This window comes from Crassostrea angulata, chromosome 2 (genome assembly GCF_025612915.1).
Source record: "Crassostrea angulata isolate pt1a10 chromosome 2, ASM2561291v2, whole genome shotgun sequence".
Lineage (NCBI taxonomy): Eukaryota > Metazoa > Mollusca > Bivalvia > Ostreida > Ostreidae > Magallana > Magallana angulata.
The window spans coordinates 54,552,321-54,568,012 of record NC_069112.1 but is presented as its reverse complement, the minus strand read 5'-3'; the positions used below and the strand labels follow the sequence as shown (position 1 = coordinate 54,568,012).

The following is a 15,692-nucleotide window of genomic DNA, read 5'->3' as shown; positions in this document are numbered from 1 at the left end:
CAGTGATTGAGGAGGATAAAAAAAATCTGTACTGCACAACGATCATTGGCAATAGCTGCTGTCAAAGAAAAGAGGGTTTGTCACGTTCCAGAGGCAGGTTCTTTTGTGCTTAAAGGTTCCAAAGGGGATAATTACAGTGTGACATTATATCCCGAAAAATGCCAATGTCCATTAATCGGAGCATGTTATCATATCATTACAGTAAAAATGACCATTGGGGAGGAAGATATAGAAGAAAAGAGGATTCTCAATTAACACAATTGAGAAAGAACAGTAGTAAAAGGGCCAACAAGAAAGCAGAAACAAAAACCCAAGGCCATGCGACCAAGATATCTCAATTATAGCTGCCCCAGATTCAGTAGTGAAAAGAAATCCAGAATGGGATAATGATTGTATGGTTTCTCCATCACCTTGCCTGCCTTTCTCAGATATGAAGAAACTTACCTCAATTATGAAAAGAAAAAGGCCAGATGGCAAAGAACAGACTAAAACAACAAGGGAAAGAACCAAATTTGAAGATATGGATTCTGAAAAAGACCACTCTCAACAAATCTGCATAGAGGCTGATGACAATGCAAATCCAGCATGTGAAAACAAGCTTATGAAAGAAGAAAGTGGACAGAATATGGGAAACAAATGCTTACATTCCAGCATAAAAATGACATCCTAACTGACGAAATGCTGTATAGTCACATCATCAGTTTTGCACAAGACATCTAGCAGCAGCAATTTCCAAATATTCAAGGATTTCAGCATACAGGGTATGCACCAGTGCTCAAAGATCAAAAATGGGAGTACAAACTTCAGATGAAATCCAAGAAATTGGATAACAAGCATTCAACAGGAGGAAGAAGAAAACATCAAGATGTTGGACAGTTGTAACAAAAACAGAATTACATCTCACAGTCAACTCAAATCCAGCTTAGTAAAGTTTATGGAAGTGGGAAAAAGGCCATCAAAGTATCTGTATCAGAAGTTAAACAACAGCAAAATGGTGTTGATTGTGGAGTGTATGCATTTGCCAATTTAACCGAGTTTTGTTTTACAGGTAACTGACAACCAGCCTGTGAATAATGACATACACAACATAAGAAGTCACTTGGTTAAATGCATCAAGGACAAGACGTTCACTCCCTTTCCAAGACGACCACAACACAAGAAAAGACTCAGTCTGAGTAAAAAAGATAAGATTCAAACATTGACTGTGCAGCACATTGCAATCTGCCAAACATCTTTGATGAAATGATTGCATGTGACAATCCATCTTGTCTTCAATCAGAAATGTGCAGGTGTAACAAACCCGGATGACAGTTTTCTATCCAACTGTCCACATCGGCCTCTCACTTCTAGGTAGATCATCAAATAGTTTTTATTTCTGTTTTATTATTAGTGCTTGAAAGATATTGTTTTTTATTGGCAAACTGAGGCTGGGCCCTGGTAGGGCGTCGTGGTTATCACGATAAGAACAGTACTTGCTTACAAAATAAACCAAAAAAAAAAAAAAAAAAATACAGCATGCTTATTCGTTCATGCTATATAAAATTTACAAATACTAAAATTTAAAAAAAATAGTGCTTTTAATATATTCTTTTAATATTCATTAAAAGTTAAAATTAATATTTAACACCAAAACATTACTCAGCTTTTCAGTTTAATAAATAAGGTTCTAATGAGGATACCTCCTTGTGGTTAAAGCTAGGTAATGTCACAATATTTGTGATAGCTAACATCCTCATGATTTCAGAATTTTTGAGTTTGTCCCGGGCGATCGGATCCGGTTTTAATGACCCTATTTTTCCTAAAAACTGTTATTAATCGTAGAATTATTACTTTCCGTTCAATAAATGCTTACTTCTTATTAGTATTTCATATATTTTACCGGAATAAATCGTGAAATGTTCAGTTTTTTCTTAAATATGTCCAAAAAAACCCAGTAAAATGTCGACCCGGGTTTGCCTACCCATTTTACCAACTTGGAAATCAACAATCGTCGATAAATTTCTTAATATACATTGTTGTGCAGAAATATCTACAGCGAATACAGTTACATCGATTGGTAACATATCCTGTTTTCAATGAGAATGGTTGAATATTAGCAAAGAAAATTGAAAAATATCGACATGCCCCGGCTTATATTTTGCCCCGGCCCGGGTTTGTCAAGACTCCCAAAAAAGGTATGCTGGCCAAACTCTGTTTAAAAAGTATGATCACGATTTTGGCCAAAGTTCTTTTTTTCCGTTTTGATGTTTACAATGGTTCTAATAATTAACGAAAATGTGATAGTCTGTCGTTAAGTTATAAAAAAGATAAAGCAGTTCTTTCTTATGTATACAAAGATCAGGTCATGTTTTCGTTTAACATTTTTAAAGTAGACGAAACACTATTTCAGATTTAGACCTAAAATGAATGTGACAAACGCTGAAAACTATTTATGTATGTTTAAAACGAATAAGGAGATAGCTCGATAAAGAAAGCTTACTGGTATTTTAAACCAATGTAAACATAATTATGTCACGAGCCTTGTTTACACAGATTTGTGGACTCTGTACCTTGCTTATTACTCTACGACTGACGCTCAAATTTTGTTTGATTATTAGAAATGCATAACTAAAGCATTATAAACAATAAAAAATGAAAATATGATTGACCACAATCGTGATCATGCCCATTTAATATATTAATTCCTTTTATTTCTTTTGAAGACTATTTTGTTTAAAGTGTTGCTTTCATTGTATTTCTGTTATAAATTCTAAACCTTTTTAGGACCTTTACCTGACCTTTTAGGGTCATGATTTGAACAAATAAAAATCTTATATAAATCAAATTGCTTATGATAATGATTTAACATTACAGGATATTTAGTTTTTGAGAAAATATTTTTAACTAACCTTACTCTATTTACATCCTCTCTCAATTATCTCCCATGAAAAGGGGACATGGCTCTTCATTTGAACAAGCTTACCATCCCTTCTTCTTAAGATGCTTTGTTAAAGTTTGGTTGAAATTAGGCAATTGATTATGGAAAGGAAAATGCAAATGTAAGCTTTGCAAAAGTTAACTACATGTAAAACAACGACAGCAGACAAAAAACACATTTTGATCTGAAAAACCTTCAGCTCAGATGAGCTAAAATGTAGAACATCAAACAATAAAACGGATTATTTTTAATTTGCTTGCAGTCTGATTGATGCCGGTTCCTCTTCTCCTTTATTTCGTCAGGGTCTGACAGGTATCGATTTACGACCTTAAGATCTGACTAATTAGGGAGGGGCTATTACTGATTTAACAAAAAAATATTGAAACTCTTCAAAAGGAGATAGAAATATTAAATCATGCTTGTTTTCTGTTACCTCCGGTATTGAAAAGTTACACCTTTCATTAAAGGGGCATGGTCAGGTTTTTTGTTAAATTCTATTTTTATATTCTTATTATTTACAATGCTTTAGAAATACATTTCTAATGATCAAATAAAATTTGACAGTCATTCGTAGAATTATAAGCAAGAAACAGGGCTCACAATTCTTTGTCATGTGAACAAGGCTCGTGCCCTGTTTTTGTTTACATAGGTTCAATATACCAGTAAAATATATTTTTCTAGCTAATTTGTCTATCTTTTTATTCATTTTAAGCATAGATAAACAGTTTCTAACGTTTAACACATTCGTTTTAGGTTTAAAACTGAAATTTTGCTTCAACGTTCAAAATGTAAACAAACGCTTTGTTTACATAGCGAAGAATATCAAGCTCTGTAACTCGCTTATAACTCAACAAATAACACTCAAATTTCGGTTGCCTATTTAAAATGCCTTTCTGAAGAATTGTAAATATTAAAATCGAAAATATAATTTTTGACCAAAATCGTGACCATTCCCCTTTAATAAAATAAAAAAATCATGTCTTGTTTGGTTGGTACATTTAGATTCTATGCAAATATGAACGTGTGAATATGACCTCCTGTCGATACCTATCAGACCCTCACGAGTAAAAGAAGAAAAAGAGGGATTTGAGGTAAACAAACTGATTTGTTAGGTCTTTATTGTGAAGTATTAATGATCTTTGTGTGGATATTATGTAGTTTTATATATATATAGTCAAAATAAAACCTACAATATGAAGACAAATGTAGAAGCGATCAACTTTTCTTCTCAGTCGCTCATTATCATGCATTCGAAGCCGGTTTCCATCTTTTTTCTCCTGACATATATGATCATGCAGACGGTAAGAAAAATAATCAAAACAATGCCGGCGGCAATCGATCCAAAAATTTCAATTTCTCTAAAATGAAAAAAAAAAATACAAAAATATCTTTTCAATTGAAAAAGAAATGCATTATCTATTTATTCTAAAATAGGTTTATCCATCAGACTATTCCAGTTTTAATACGTATTCTAAAATAAAGTTTATGATATTCAGATTTGTTGGAAGTTTTAATCTTACCTTAATTGTAATTCATCAGTGGTTGATGATGTTACATCGTATTTCATTGTCGTTGTAGAATAAATAGTACAACTCACGGAAACAAGCTGATAACAATCAGGATCTGTGTTAACATCAATAGTACAGAAGATACATGTAATGTTTCTTTTTTAAGTTTGTGTAGATTAAATGTAATACATTTGTCTTATTTAATCATTTATACAAAACAACTGCACAAATGTAATTTCTTAATAGATGCAGATTTTACATACTTCGAATGTTTGATTCATTCATTCAGATTGGACGTTTTATGTAAAAATGACTTCTAATTTGATGTTTTAGGATATGATACTTTAAATTAATTTTCCGTGAAACAATGCCAAAAATTAGGAAAAAAGATTGGCATGGTAAATTGTTAATCTGCATTAAATACATAAAAATAACACTTTTTTGAAAAACAAGAACACCTGTCATAAAACTGTTGGATTTCCTAATGGATGTAGACATTTTACGGATCAATCTCACAAAGTTAGGTAGCAATGTTGTTCTATGTGCTACCAATGTGATCCCCTAGATATCACATGGCCAGAATCATACACTACGCAGTACAGTTAAGGCGGCCAATGAAAATATCGGCACATTTTTGTGATGAAAACACGTATACTTTAGTTCAACAGGCATGACCTTTTTCAAATCAATTACAGTCATTCAAATGCAACACATTTCTTAAATATATATATAAATATATATATATATATATATATATATATATATATATATATATATATATATATATATATATATATATATATATATATATATATCAGTACAATATCTTTTGTTGATAGTGGTCACATGATATGGCAGTCGCATGGTACAAGCAGATGAATTTGTGGTTATGAGGTCATTTAAAATATTCAATATTGCAAGGACATAGTCATGTCAAAATTCACAACTGAATTATAGAATAACTTGATGTTATATCGTGGATTTTGGAAAACGTTGCGAACTTTGTAAGAAAGGATTACATGTATTTGTTAGTAGAAACCGTAATTTATAATGCATATGTTGAATAATTTTGAAGATCATAGGGTAAATTTCATTAAAAAAATGATTAATTTGTAAGATTTTACAAGGATCGTAGAAGTTTTTAAGTTACATAGCATATTTCAAATTCACATGTAAAAGTTTGTCAGGATCAGTTAAGTGTATGCTCTTGCAATTAAGTGATTTATTTAGGTACTTAGCTTTAAGATATACGATATTTTACACAAAACCGAGGTTCCCTCTTCAAACAATGGATACTTATAAGAAAATGAAAAAAAGACTATATAGGTAGCATTGTATTAATAATAATGTTAAACAAAATATTCATGTATAATTTTCCGTTAATCTATGACATTTATTTTTCTTCGCTAAAAAACTGCATGATAGCCTTCAATGGCTTAATTTAATGCGTCATTTTGAAGCATGTGACGCCATATATTGTAGTACAGCGAGAACGACATCTCGCTTATTTTTCAGTGTGTACGATATAACGGACATCAACATTTTAAGTAATAGAATTTGTTGCTTTCAATTAAAAGATTAGCATACATAATCAATTTTGCAAAAAGATAGATTGCTAAATACTTTTGGGGTTTGTAATATACTGTAATGTCATAATGCACATTTACCGTACTTTTTGTCTGAACGGAATTTATTGACAGTCTTAACTGTGCTGCGTACTTTCAGATATGCAGTGTATGCAGTTTCATTACAGAAGTATTACCCATTCTAAAACACTAAAACTTAAATATAAAATGAACGACTAATTTTCTTAATCAAATAGTTACATTACCGATCACACCCAACCTAACATCAGAGTAAACCCGTACCAAACCCCGGTTTTACTCTGGGTTTACTTTTGAAAATTTGAGTCCACTTGGGATTTACTTTGGGTTTACTTGGAATTTGCTTTCTAAGTCAACAAGACGCACTGAAGTGTGAAGCAGGCTCATCTTTTATCTTACCATCCTATTCCTGCATCTTGTATATTTTGAATAAACGGTTATCGTCTGCTCAGGGGTATACTTCTGAATGGGTTTACTCTCTGCTTCCACTCTGGGTTAACTTTGGGTTTACTCTGGGTCCACTCTAGTAAACCCGGAGTAAGCCCAGAAAGTAAACCCAGGGTTTTTTGAGTTTACTTTCTATTAATTTGGGTCTAATCGGCACTGTTTCACACATTGCGATCGGAAATTGTTAATTTAAATGATGTTTATTAGCATTAGCTCAAATCTTCCGTTTTTCGTTAAAAAATCAATTAAAGATATAAACAATTTAACAAATGTACATGGCCTCAAGATCATGAAACAATTTCAGACTTTAGCGAAAACTTCAGGCAGTCATAAAATTATTGTTTATTATGATATGAAGATTGAAATTTTGTAATTTAAACAATATTATATCAAGACAATTTTATTACCATATTAAATTTGCCATTGTTTTTAATCAAGAGACATTTAGAAAATGTATTTTTTTAAACTTTAGTTTAAGATCGCTTCATGATCCTGGGGTCTGGTCTATCTGCCTACGATCATGATACGAATTGTATTTTAGCGTGATATGAATTATTACGTTACATTTGTAGGCAGTCGATGACTCATAGAATTTGTCACATCTGGGAAATGTGTCGTTGCAGGGAGCTGAATACTGTTCCTGAATTACTCCTCCTTGTAGATTAAACTCTACACAATGTCCTAAAAACCGTAAGCTTAAATTGATTAAATATGCAATACTAAAGCATGCTTGGAAAAAATATACAAAAATAAGCAACGGGACTTAAAGTATATAAATGAGATACCAAAAATTATTCTTGAAGGTGCGCAAACTTCTAGAAATTTATTTCTGTGACCGTTAATCACACAGTGGTATTGGAACTTTTCGACACTTGAACAGTTTTGCTGTGAGGCTATTTTGCTACAATTTTTCTTCCTGGAAGCAATTTCCCATTCCTCTTTTGACGTTGGGCATGATCTCACAGATTCAGCGTTGTCGACGGCTTCTTGACAGTATCTTGATGTTCCTTGAGATATCTATTGTAAAAATGATTATGAAAGTGTAACAAAAAGTTAAGATGCTGCTGAATAACAATTTAATATCACTGTAACCTTAATTACCTGCATTTGCAGCAAAACGTAGCCCATAAAAAGGTGGATTTTTTTCATTTTGCAACGCTAAAACAAAAATTTCAAAATTATTTCGTACAAAATTAAAAACTTATTGTTCCATCTTTACCAAACTCGGACGGCTGATGCATCTTGTGATACTAATGCACTTGACAGGCTTGGATGATGATTCACAGCAATATGTTTCGGACAGATACTAAGAAACCTCTCCTACCTCAATTAAACTTATTTGGTGGATGCAATTGTTGATATATAGTATCTCTTTTTATTACTATTCCTATAATATTGCATCAAATGAACAGTCTCATATTGTATCGGATTATACAATATTGTACCCTATTATCGATATTGTATTGTATCATGAGATTGGGTCGTTAATAAGCTATTGTATCAATTAAAACCGTATTGGAATATATGTAAGGATACGATCTTGTATATTTTTTTTAGATATATCATACGAAATAATACTGTATCATATCATGAAATAGCATTTATATGGTACATAATTTTTACATTTTAAACAATATTTTACATATTTCTATAAATCATATAATGCAATGTTATAGGATACAATATAAAATCAAATACAATTTAATATTGTATCTTAATAATTTTATAAAAAATAATATTTTATCATGTGATGTTACACAATATCATCATATCATATCATATCATATCATATCATATCATATCATATCATATCATATCATATCATATCATATCATATTATTAATACTGCATTGTAAAATATGATACAGAATGGTTTTGTATATTATGATAGATTTATGATAAATATTGTATCATACGATATAATATATAATTTTTAATATATTACGATACAATAGTGTATTTTACTCTGTAATAAAATACAATATAGCAATATATAATAATTATAATAATATAATATAATAAATACAATATATTGATACAATAATGTGTTGTTCACCAATTTTATTACAGATAATCAACTATCCTGGTTGGCCTAAAAAAAGTGATGACTTGTGTCGGTGAGCTCCGTAATCTTTACACATGTTTACATCTAAACTCTGGTTTCCTAAGATGTAGTCTCGTGTTCCATGCTCCTCTATGCGCCCTTTATTAAACGTTGATAGATGATAAATAACGCGTGCTATTTTTTTAAATACAAAACCGGGCGTATGTTACTTCCAATTACACTCAGTTCAAAACAAGTTGATTTTTTCACAAGGCGTTACTTGCGTTTTTTTACAACTTAGTCGTCTTGTTTGTAAACCTGCATTCTATCATCTTTTTTTTGTTGATCGAAGTAACATACAATATAAATTGTCTTTAAAATTGATTATATCTGTATTCTTGCTAACTTTTTTTAATCAATGTTTTCGGGTAGTGTAGATCCGAGTTTGTTCATATCAAGATCCCCAGGGGGTAGGGTAGGGCCACAAAAAAGATATAATTTTTAATTTTTACATAGGAATACATTTATATAGAGAAAATCTTAGATAATCTTCTTCTCAAAAACCAAAGCTGTATTTTTGCTGGAAGCATCCTTAGGTAGTAGATTCAAGTTTGTTCAAATAATCATTACCGGGGGTGAGTAGGGCTACACTGTGGGATCAGATTTTTACATAGGAATATATACAAAAAAGTATCTTTAAAATCTTTTAAAAAAACAATTGGCCGGTAAGATTGTATTAAAGCATTTTCAGGTAGCGTAGATATTAAGTGACAAATTATGGTCCCCAGGGAAAAGGTGGGGCCACAATGGGGTGAGGAAGAAAAAGTTATAAATCTTCTTTTCAAATACTGAAACAACAAAAGGAACAAAATATTCACCTAAGAACATTTTTAAGAAAAATTTGAAAGTCTTTGAAATCAAGATATATACTCTTAGTTGTCTAGCTATTTTGTATTTGATACCCTTAATACCGTCTAAAGCTTTTTGAAGCAATTTTAAGGCGCTTAAATACGATTGAAAAACGGTATTGTTTGAATCAAGTTTAAAATGTAATCGATACCCTAAAGACCAATTTTAAGTGTCTTGGATCTTAAATAGACTAAAAAACGGTATTGTTTGGATCAACAAAAAAACATTCAACGGGACTATTTCTTAACAACTTTATAACATAATTGACAACGATGTTAAGCATAATATTTAATGCATTTTTGTGACGTCATATGTAATTCATAGTCACTTAACATGCGTATACTAACATTACAAAAGATCTCGTGAAATCGTATCGGCGCAGGTTAAATGACTTAAAACCATAAATATTTTCAAGAAAAATCATGTTTGATATGTCATATACATTGAAGTTCTTGCTTGGCCTTCAAATACATATATATCGTTTATTACTGATATTGTTAAAGCAAATCATCAAAATAAGACATATTTAATAATCAATAGCGATTTACCTAAATTGGGTAAATCTGTAGGTTTCCATTGCATGATTTACATGGACACTTACTTTCTGTACCAGTATTATGCACAGGATTCTAAAACTCTAATCATCTTTAGTCTGCGCAAAGCTTTTTTTTTTATATGAATTAAAGAGTTTCGTTCCTCTGTTTTTGGGAAGCCATTTTGGGTTTCCTCTATTCTAGAAATTATGCATAATATATTGATTCTACCCTTAAATTAAAATTTGATAATGCCATTTGAACTTTCTTAAATAAAATAGTATTGGAAAAGTTACATATTTACAGACTTTTGTATGGGACTATATTTTGTGACGGAAGGTTTCTAAGAAGAAAATGAACATTTTTCATACCTCAGTTGTTTTAGAGTACCGTCACTTTAGCTTCCTTATTTTCAGTGCAAACAAAATTTCAAGATAATTTGTGCATAAGGATATCTTCATTTTGTTACGAAAAATATAATTGTAAAATCTTTCAATATTTCTATCGATTTCTATCGATATATATATATATATATATATATGCAAATTTAACTTATATTTCATAAAAGTCAAAGAAAAATGATCCCAATTTTTGACTAAAATCAGCTTATTTCCTGTCATATCTCAAATTTTACATTACATACCTTTTATTTTATTTTCTGAAATTTCAAGATTTTTCTAACAAGTTTATCATAATTTGAGAGAAAGTTTGAGACTCATAAATAATTTCATTACATATTGAATTGGTAATGGATACAACTAACAAAAAAAGAAGATATTTCATATGACGTGAAAATGACTTATGATGGTCAATTTTTAAAAAGTTTTAGTTAAATTAAAAATTTTTTGACCATTTTATCGCCGATTATAGACGACCGGCGCATGAAATAAACGTCAGAAACGTATACGTCAATGGAAATCTTGGACCACCGGGCCTTCATAAGTTTCAAGTTTGCCTTTGGATTGTTTGACGTCATATGACGTCGCGGAAATGTGAAATGGTGGTCCGTTAATCTAATTCATAATTAGTGAAAATCGCTGTATATTTTGAACAAAGCATTAAAGCATTAAAATCATATGATTTCTTGCTTACTCGTACTCTTTTTAATTGACAGTCATTTAATAAGACAAACGTCATCCTACAAAGTAATTTTTCCGTAAATCACTTTTGTCCGCGAACTTTTCTAACAACCCTCGTATGTTGTACTGGTATAAATGTCAATCTTTTGTTGCTTTTTGTTTTTGATAGATTTATCTATGGGCACATTAAAATAGTTTATCTTGTTTGCCATGAGTTAATTTTTGAAGAAAAAAAAATGGTAATTTCTTTACTTTACATTATTTGTAAACAAATACAAGACTCGAGCTTTGTTTAACATAACAAAGACTTCCTTTCTTTGTATCTCGCTTGGACCTTGATTTCTAACATTCACATTTTTATGAATCACTCGAAATACGTAAGGAAACCATGTTATACATAAACATTAAAAATGAAATTTTATATCAATTTACAAAAAAACCACCATACATTAAAATGTTGATCAATTGCCTTATATACATTTTATGCCGGCAGAATAATGTAAATGAAAGTAGTTTGATACTATTATTGTATAAGTGTTATCAGTATTCAGTTAAAAAAATAAATCATTTACGGATAAAAAGTTGAAAACTGATAGAGTAAATTCGGACTGGTATATTTTAAAAAAAATTGTTTCTAAAATTAAGGCTTTGTATCTATTCAGTGCCACGGTTATTTAGAAACTGTATATCATTTCTTAAGGGTTTCATTATCCGTAATATTTTCATAATCACAATCTCAATCAAAACGACCAATTTTAATGGATCTTTTTCATGTTTTAAGAATAATAGATGGCCATGAACTTAAAAAGTAGGTCCTAGACGTACTTGTTTGGAAATAAAAGATAACACTACAATTTAAGGTATATAAAATATAATAAATGGCTTTTCATTATCAAGAGTTGGATTTTTTTTTTTCATTCTAAGTAAACCTCATCCTAAAATCTCTTCATTCAATTGGTTATACGTAGCAGGGATATTCTTAAACCAATGATTTATAAATAGTCATTTAATTGAAACTAAGCTTTAAAACTGCCAATTAATTTGATAATTAATATTGATGTTAATTAGTTTTGTTTCTCTAGTATCAAATAGTTTTGTTTCTCTAGTATCATATAGTATTATCTAGTATCGACGGCATCCGTTAAAAGGAAAAACAAGCGCTTTAATTAATGTTTCATTAAAATTAACGTTTAACGTTAAGATACAATCCCTGAGATGCAGATCGTGACGTTAAAGTTGATAATGACGTCATATTATATGAAGTACAGACAAGTGACCTTCTACACATCGCTGTGAAATTAATGGGGAAGCCTTAACATTTTCGCGAATTATTGGCAATTGTTGCTCAGGTGAGCGATGTGTCCCACTGGCAGGTTGTTTAATTTTTTATTGAAAGGAAATACCGTCTCCTCGTGAATAATTGTGAAAGTAAAAGTGTAGAAAATAATCTGTCATAATTAGAATAATATAATGCATCGGTTGATTTGAAAAGTATAATCGCTTTCTTTTTAGAGCGCTCTTTATAATTCTTTTTTCATAATGTTTTTTGAATCGTGAACATCAGAGTTTTTTAAATTCAGTCTGTTAACAAATGGTAAAGTTCTAGTTAAAAAAACTTCCTGGTAGACTTCAACTTACGAATACGCTGCTATCGAAACGAAAGTTATTTCTTTATTTTATTTTTTAAAAAATACTCGGTTCATATTATACATAATTCAGACAAGTTTGATTCCGTGCAAGGATAGCGATATTTATAAGATTTCTGTATTTTCTGTATTTTTAATACTTCTTATTTTCAAAACGATAACAGCTTCATATTGATCATAATATAGGAAACTTCTCTGAATCGAATTCATTCTTCGTGTTTTCTCTCTAGCAACTTATGTTTAAAGTCAAATTTAGACCTCAGGTTCAATCGTCTTGGAACTGATTTTCTTTAAAAAGTTTTATTCAAACTTTGAACAACCTTTATTGGTATATGTCTTATGCGTTATCTTATAAAAGAAAAAAAAAACATTTGGCACTTATTAAATATACAAAAGTTAATAATTCATTTTTGAGAACTCTTACATATAATGGAAATCGATATCTTCATACCTGATCTGTAAGATTTGTCGATCATTTGAACAATTCCTACTCCACAATTCTGAAAAGGAAAGATCGAATGCTTGACAACAAACGTGTATATCCGGTATTGCCCAATGTTGTAACAAATAACCCCCCACTCAACACCGTTAATTATAATGTCCGTTCAACCAAGAAAATTTACGAGGGTATAATTTCACGTACACAAAATTAGTTTCTCCAAAGAGAAAAAGCTACCAAGGTGAAGAAATTTAGTTTAAAGTTTAAGACCTGTTTTTCTTACAGTGCAATTATTTACCCCAATGTATTGCCCCGGGCATTATTATTGGAACTAACTTGAATCTACACTAAATGGGAATGCGTTCATACAAGTTACAACTTTTCTGGCCGATTTGTTTTGAGAAGATATTAAAATAATACATTACATACTTTTATGTTAAATTTGACGACATTGGGCAATTTACATTAACAGATGATTTGATCGCAATTTCTGTTTTTATGACTGTTCGGCTGACTTTTGAGAACACTTTTTTTTCTTTTTAATACAATGCCTTTGAATTTTTAATCAAAACTCTCACTTTGAAAACGTTATTCAATTTAACAAACGTTAATCCCATTTTCCTAGGGGTAGTTTGTGCCGAGTTAAAAATAGTCATTTCGTTCAGGAGAAGGTGTCAAATTATGGTGTAACAAATAGTATGAAAAACGTCAGTCAGCATGCGACCCAGTGGAAGAATGTATTTACTGAAAAAGTCGTTGTATCGAAAGCAGAACTTACAAAAAGATGACTTCAAACAAGATTGTTGATAGTCCTGTTTTATCAACTTGTTTGTTAGTAGCTTGCCTCGCCTTAGAAACTGTTTATACGAAGAGCATGCCCTTGTTCATAGAATTAATTGAGAGACAAAACACCATATGCAGATGGTGAAGGCATATTGCTGCATAAGTAAGGAAAGCTGACTATAGAAAAATGGAAGTCATCGTGTTTATCATCAAGTTGTTTTGTTAGGTTACCATCAATGTCCATTTCCAGTAGTATATATAAATATCAAAGATATGACGCAGACTCCGTGGTATCTTAAAATAAAAATTGTTAACTAATAGTGCGCCATCGATATACCTGAATGTATTTGATAAAAAATCGATTATGTATTAGATTCAGTGTTTGTTTTCTAAATACATATTACATGTATTTCTTTATTAAGACGGGTACTCCCTGCGAACTCCATACAGGCAACGTAATTAAATTAACCAATTGAATATTATCATTCATTCGAGTTTAGCGGGTCGGCAGTGTTTGTGTTTCTTTTCCAGTTCAGAAATTTTTACCTTTAAATCTCCTATCGATGTTTATGTGGACTTTTTAATTAATGCATACTGTGAAGTATAATGTGAACGTTTCTTACTGCGAGAATTTTCGATGTTTTGTGTGTTTTATATCGTGAGGAGTGCAGTGTGACCACGTAAACAGATCTAGACACATCTTAAAAGTGTTTTTGTGAAACTGACTTACACATACTTAAAATGCCGAGACTTTACATAAAAACCTGAGCAATGGCTTACCTCCTTACCATTTTACGTATATTTTTCCTGTATTAGATGTGAAAAACACATTGAACTAGACTGTGGCGTAATTAGGAAAAGAATTAACTGAATAAATGTTCCCAAAGGATTAAGCGTCGCAACAGTGCGTCAACTTTAAAAAACAACAACTTGACTTTAGAGCAGCGCAAAAATCCGAGTTTTCCCACTGTGCTGGGCAGAAATGACGTTCTAAACCAAAACAATGTCTTGTAGACTTTACAAACAATGGCGCATATAACTTTACCACAAACCAAAGGAGAATATACAGAATACCCAGAAAGACAAAGACAATCCCGAAGTTTTAGAGAATGAGGCATCTTTATTCTTAGACACAAAGTTATCAATTTTATTTGAATGTTAGGTGTATTACAGTTATATTATGATAATCAAAACATGTCGTCCTTGTTTTTAAATAGCAAATTTCTGTGAGTATTATAAAAAATATCCACCTAAAACACCGTTTCCGTGAAATCCATCTTATGTTTTTGGACTAAGCACATTTAATTATTTTAAAATACTAAGCTTGACCAGACAATGATTATTTGCTATTGTTGTTTTCCATCTGAGAGACTCTAGGCAAGCATAATGAAATACAGTTGGCAACTTTGAACCTCATAATATTGACACCATTATCTGAAAGGGCAGCATATAATTTGGGACTTTGCATACTATGCTGGAACTTAGATTTATTATTTGCCTTTTAAAGACTACTATTTTCTTGTTCAGACCACATTCATTCTGAAAAATTGGGGGGTTTCCTTCCAGGGTTTTGGCATTTATTTTACAGTTTTGTCTTATATAAAGACTAAAGTACAAGACACAAATTTGATCAGAGGATGTCTTTTGACATAGATTCGTATCAAAATTGTTTTAAATTGTCCCCAGCTATGAAAAGTAAGCCTCAGAAGTTTATCAGATTAGCCTGCTCTTTATGCGAATTTGACATATCGTATTCAGATATTGACTCAAAAACCAAGGTTTT

At 31.0% G+C, this 15,692-nt stretch overlaps 1 protein-coding gene across 1 annotated transcript; it reads right to left on the bottom strand.

Annotated features, from left to right (window-relative positions):
- Positions 1-4,433: 4,433 nt before the first annotated feature.
- On the bottom strand, positions 4,434-7,625 carry LOC128170910 (uncharacterized). Its single transcript, XM_052836663.1, has 4 exons — positions 7,578-7,625; positions 7,262-7,493; positions 7,041-7,157; positions 4,434-4,540 (listed from the first exon to the last, which is right to left on the bottom strand). Exons 1-4 carry the CDS (start codon positions 7,623-7,625, stop codon positions 4,434-4,436), a joined length of 504 nt encoding a protein of 167 aa, XP_052692623.1.
- Positions 7,626-15,692: the final 8,067 nt, after the last annotated feature.